Source organism: Psammomys obesus, unplaced genomic scaffold (genome assembly GCF_907164565.1).
Source record: "Psammomys obesus unplaced genomic scaffold, mPsaObe1.curated_primary_1811, whole genome shotgun sequence".
In the NCBI taxonomy this organism is placed as follows: domain Eukaryota; kingdom Metazoa; phylum Chordata; class Mammalia; order Rodentia; family Muridae; genus Psammomys; species Psammomys obesus.
Genome location: NW_026591597.1, coordinates 2465295 through 2471294, shown reverse-complemented (window position 1 = coordinate 2471294; position 6000 = coordinate 2465295). Strand labels below are relative to the sequence as shown.

At 47.2% G+C, this 6000-nt stretch overlaps 1 protein-coding gene across 2 annotated transcripts in view; it reads right to left on the bottom strand.

Annotated features, from left to right (window-relative positions):
* Positions 1-204: 204 nt before the first annotated feature.
* Positions 205-6000, bottom strand: part of Fabp6 (fatty acid binding protein 6) — a 75594-nt gene continuing 69798 nt past the window's right edge. For both annotated transcript variants that reach the window (XM_055610676.1, XM_055610675.1), the window contains exons 5-8: positions 5065-5174; positions 2641-2816; positions 1533-1622; positions 205-311 (exon numbers count right to left, since the gene is read on the bottom strand). In XM_055610676.1, coding sequence (XP_055466651.1) covers positions 258-311; positions 1533-1622; positions 2641-2816; positions 5065-5131 — 387 coding nt within the window. In that variant the 5' untranslated portion in view covers positions 5132-5174 and the 3' untranslated portion in view covers positions 205-257. The remainder of the gene's footprint in view (positions 312-1532; positions 1623-2640; positions 2817-5064; positions 5175-6000) is intronic.

Sequence of the window (6000 nt, the reverse complement as noted above, 5' to 3'; positions counted from 1 at the left end):
GCCCCTCGGAAGGATGGGGAGCACTGCGCTCTGCGCTCCACATTCACACCTCCCTCTGCCATGGTAGGACCCTCAGCATCTCGGGGCCAGCGTTTGGCCTGGGCAGTCTTTCCTTAGACGCCTTCCAATTCCCATTCAGCCAGAGGCTGCCCAAAGACCCCAGCAAACAGAAACAAAGAAACTCTGGAGCCAGCGGCGGTCATTCACAGAGCACTTTTATTGGTGGGTAGTAGCCCCTCGGAGCCCAGCCTGGTGGCTCAGGCCAGCCTCTTGCTTACGCGCTCATAGGTCACGTCCCCGATGGTGAAGATCTGAAAGAAGCAACCAGAAGAGAGGAGAGTCAGTGGCCTCCCTCAGGCAGTGGCCCTGAGGTGGTCATGAGGTACAGCTGCAGGACGGCCAGGCACCATTGCCATTACCGGGTGGACTCAAGGCAGGTGCACTGCTTTCTGGCACTTAGTTTCCCTGTCAGTTACAGGAGTCACTGCAGGGAAAAATGTGATAAAATACTGAACAGGTGCAAGCGTGGTGGGCTGCAAGTGTGTTAACCCCTAATCCGTCACTGCTCCCTTCGACTGTTGACTATTGACTTTTCACATTATTCTGTCTATAATTCCCAAGAGCCCCAGGTGGTTGTTCCCATTACACAGAGGAACAAACTGAGGGTCGGTTCAGTGTGTGAAGATTAAGTCTTGTGGACACAAACCTACTCCATGTCTCCTGCTCTCAGCTCCTTCTGCACACTCAGGCCTGGGAACTTTGCTTTGGCAGTCAGGACTGACGTTTCATGGAAAACATGTTCAAAGCCCTTATCTAATCTTCCAAAGAGCTGGTTTTCACCCAGAGCAGAACCGTACTAACTTTTATTCTTCTCGAATGTGTGGTTGGTAACAGCATGCACGTGGAGGTCAGACGACAGCTTACAGGAGTTAGTTTTCTCTTTCCTTCATGCAGGCCCCAAGAGCTAAACTCAGTTCCTCAGGCTTGGCAGCAAGCACCTTTATCCTTTGGCCACCTTTGTCATTTTTAGTTTCTCTTTTCAACACTGCTTCATCAATTTTCTAATTCTTATTGAATTTTGGCAGTACTATGGTTAAGCCTAGGACCTCATGCAGGTAAGGAAGCCCTTTCCACTAAAGTACATCCCCTGGCTTGCCTCTCTCTCTCTCTCTCTCCCCGTGTGTGTGTGTGTGTGTGTGTGTGTGTGTGTGTGTGTTTATGATTTGGAGGAGATCACTGTCTCTAGTCCAGCTGACCTGGAACTCAAGATCCTCCTTCTTTGGCCCCGAGAGCATTGGGATTATAGACATTTGCCACCATGACCAGATGTATTTTAATTCCACAGGAAAGAAAACAGGGCAGGGTAGCAGAGCCCCATTGGTCTTCGAGAAGACTTCCTGTAGAAATCAGCTGAGACAGTCTGCCTCCACAATGTACTAGCTGTGTGATCTTAGGCGAGCCACATGCCGTCTCTGAACCTCATAAAGCACCTCTCCAAAATAGAAATAACAGGAAACTGTCTGCACACTCACCTCCACCAACTTGTCACCCACAATCTCCGAAGTCTGGTGATAGTTGGGGAAGTCTGCCACCACCTTCCCACCTTCCATCTTCACGGTAGCCTGGGAGAGAGAGCATTGACTATGAAGCCTCTATTCACAGCCTAATGATTCTTTCTTGGCATCACTCGGGTCATTTTAAAACTAACACATGTAGGGCTGTCTCAGTTGGCAACTTCAGTTGCCTGCCATGCCGAAGGGTCTCAGAAACAAAGGGAGGGGAAGAGGTATCTGGGGAGATTGCTCAGTGGGTAAAGTGGCTGGAGTTTGGCTCCCCAGCACCAGCAGCACAAAAAAAAGCTGGTCCTGGCAGAGTATGCCTGTAACGCTACCCCATACTACATTACCCTCACTGGGGACAGAGACAGGCAAATCCCAAAGGCCCACTGTCTAGCTAGTCTAGCAGAAAGAGAAAGCGACAGGTTCAGTGAGAGATCCTGCCTGGGAAAGTAAGCTAGAGAGTGATAAAGAAGAGAGAAGCCTGATCTCAAATTCTGGTTTACACATGCCCAGATAAGTGTACATTCACATGTGTACACACTATAGATTGATGATGATGAAGACAGGTGATAGATATATGATTGAGAGATGATTTATAGATAGATGATAGATAAATAGAGAAAGATATGATAGATGACTAGGTAGATTATGGATAGCCAGCCAGAGAGCAACTATTCATTTCTGAGATGAAGTATGTTAAATGCTCAGCAAATATTAGCTGTTTGTTTGTTTGTTTGTTTGTTTGTTTGTTTCTTGAGACAGGGTTTCTCTCTGTAGCCCTGACTGTCCCAGAACTCACTATGTAGACCAGGTTGGCCTGGAACTCACAGAGATCCACCTGCCTCTGCCTCCCAAACTGTGGGACTAATGACCACCATGCCCAGGACACGAGTTATTTATATTAATCTCAGCATTGTGTTGCTTGCTGATGGCAGCCATTACCCAGCAGAAAGATTAAATTACCAAGTAAGAAGGCTCTTCATGCTGAAGGCTCCTCCTGGGGAGCAGAGGGATCATATCTGAAATCGAGAAGCTGGCCTTTGGCCTGGGGAGGCAGGGAAGGGCAGCTGGGGTCTCTCACCTTGAACTTCTTTCCTCCCATGGTCTGTATTTCACATTCTTTGCCAATGGTGAACTTGTTGGTCATGGTGTTGCCCCCAGAGTAATACTGGGTCCAGGTGAAGTCCTGCCCATCCTGCTGTACCTCGGTGATGATCTTGAAGCCATGCCACTTGGCAATCACATCTGCAGGAAGACCTGAGCCCAATGACAAGCAGAGAGACTATGTAAGATCTACTTACGAGCCTGTGATTTCGGGAGGGAGATTTCCTCCCCAGAGGCAGGCTCATCTGTAGGTGTGAACACGATGTCTGAAACAACAGTGTATGCTTCAGATCCCAGCTCTGCCATGAGACCAGAGGCTTGAGCAGGACACCATCTCACTGTGTTTTCATTCACAAAATGGTGACAGTGCGCTCCAACTCTTAGAGCTGTTGTGAAGATTAAATTCAACACAGTTGTATCTCTCACAGCTCCTCACAACTACTTGGTGCTCTTCAGTAAGAGCAAATCTTCAGCAAATTGTGGGGGCTGAAGATATGGCTCAGCAGTTAAAAGCACTCGTGGCAGAGGACCCTCCCCAGCACCCAGATGGCTCCCCACAACTATCTGTGACACTGTGATATACAGAAATACATAGCAGCAAAAACGGTCATATAAGTAAAACAATCCTAATTTTATAATAATAATAATAATAATAATAACAGAAAATCTTCCTATAGTAATATACCAATATAGCTAAAATTTGCCAGCCCAGAAAGTTTTGTAATAGATACAACCTTCAAGATTGAGTCTTCTAATATTTCTATACTACAGATGAGAAAAACCAAGACCTGCAGCTGGAAAGAGGGCTCAAGAGTTAAGGACACTTAGTGCTCTTGCAGAGCATCAGGGTTCCATTCCCAGCACACATGTGGCTGTTTAAAACCACCTGTAACTCAAGTCACAATGAATCTGGTGCCCTTTTCTGTCCAGGCACTTACATACATACAAGGCAAAACTCTAACACACATAAAATGACAATAAATAAATCTTACAAAACACACAAACACACACACACAAGAAATAAAGACTCAGAAGAAATAGGAGCCTGTCCACAAGGCCTTGGAGAATGGGGTCAGGGGCTCTGTTCTCAGGACAACTCTGACACAACAGATGTGACCACAAAAGGAAGGCCCACAGCCGCCCTTCCTCTGTTTTTGTTGTTGTTTTTGTTTTGTTTTGGACAGTCTCCTGTGCCCTGGGATGAGGATAATCTTGACTTCTGAGCTTCCTTCCTCTGCCTCCCAATTGCTGGGATTGTAGGCTAATACTACAAAGCCTGGATTACACAGTGCTGGTGATTTAATCAGGGCTTCCTGCATGCTAGGCAAGCCCTCTACCAGCTGAGCTCGATCTGATCCTTGAGAATTGCATGGCCTCAATGCTAGTGCACTGAAATTTTGATAGGATGTCAAATCTACTTTCTCTTTGAAACTACAACTGACCAGTGTCAAAGATCAACTCGCAACGGTCCATTGTCAAAGGACAAGCAAATGCAGTAAATAACAACAACAACAACTGGTCTCTCTACCCAAAAGAATACTGTAAGGGAAGAAAGATTGTTGATTGACTATGTGGATTATCTTGTTGAACCTGGTTCCTATATTAACTCTTTGGTCATCTCTCCCTGGCAGAATACAGTGACACCACTCATGACAGGGTCCTGGGTGTTAATGACCCCTGTCACTGACTTAGGTAAATCATGCTGAGGTGCCAGATCACGAATATTGGGTCAGCAGGCTGGAGAGATGGCTCAGCCATTGAAGGCCAAGTTCTCAACCAAAATATTCCAACAGCCTTCACATGTAGCACATGTTGAATGAATTTGAGTAGGACTAGGGATGTGGCTCAGTTGATGCAATGCGTGCCTAACATGTGTGAAACCTCAGGGTTGGTCCCTAGCACAACATAAAACATAAAACAAGGAATACACGTGACTGTAATCCCAGCACTCGGAAAGAGAGGCAAAGGGATCAGAATTTCAAAGTCACCCTCAGCTACACAGTGATTTTGAGGCCAGGTTAGGCTACATGAGACCCTGCTTCTAACAACAACAACAACAAATATTTCAGTGAATGAATATCAAATCTGCTTTTCATCAGTTGCTATGCTATGTGACCTTGGAATGCTGATGCAACTTGTTTGAGCCTCGCACTTTCCATAGGTGAGGTAGAGATACTAAGTCTTTTAAAATCAAAAGATGTCTTACAGCTTTGATCATTCTTAGAGACCCAACAGTGTTTACTCAGCAAAAGGATGGATGGATGGATGGATGGATGGATGGATGGATGGATGGATGGATGGATGGAATTTTATCCCATTGTACCCCAAGAGTTTGGGTTTCTAACCCAGAGCTAGTTATAAGCAGCCATACCCAGAGAAGGACACAAAGGAACTCACTTACCCAGGTGCTTCATGAACTCGTCATAATTCTTCTCACTCTCAAATTCAAATTTGCCAGTGAAGGCCATAATGCTGGGAGAGAGCTGGCAGCAGTGAGCAGCAAGCTACAAGCTGAGGAAGAAGGTTCGTACTGAGGAGTCTGGAGTCCCTGCTTATAAATGCTCCCAACTGCCAAGGCTCAGCCCCAAAATCACCCCACTTCTCAGTCCTGCCCCAACCGGGAGGTGTTTGATGTTTTATGGTGTGGGCAGGAGCCCCAAGGTTATTCACCCTGGGAAACAACCTACAATCCCACTACCAGTTTCAGCAAGGGCCAGAGAGGCCACAGAGTGTGGTTGTTCACCTTTCTGCCCATCCTGTCCTCCGTTCATCCCTGCCCTGCTGTGCTCTGCCCTTTCCCCAGGCTCTCCTCATCCTTCCTTCATTTGTTCTCTCTTTCATCCACAAGCACTGTACACTGGACTGTATGTGGTGGTCCAGAAGAATGAGGCATGAGCCATCCCAGGGCCAAGGCAAACATGTGCAGTGTGTGAGCCGGATGTGACGATATGTGCCACTTTACACATGGGGCTCCAGGCTTTGGGGTGACAGCTGCCAGCTTTGCTTGGGGTGAGGGGCTGCTAGGCAGCACAAGGTAGCTATACAGAGCCATCTACAAAGGCTCTCAGCAGCTTCTTCATCACTACTGCTGTCAGTTACACAGTCTCGGCTGGACGCTGTGGCTCACATCTGTGGCCTCCCAGTACTTGGGAGGCTGAGGCAGGAGGATTGCCATAAGGCCAAGGACAGCATGGGCTACAAAGGAAGATCCTGTTTCAGAAACAAACAAAAGCTCTCCTTTTCTGGGGTTTCCCAGAAAAGCTCCCAGGAGAACTGACCACAGTTGCTGACTCCCAAACCTGGGACCAAGTGGTTTTACTTTCTGCCTGTCTGTCTC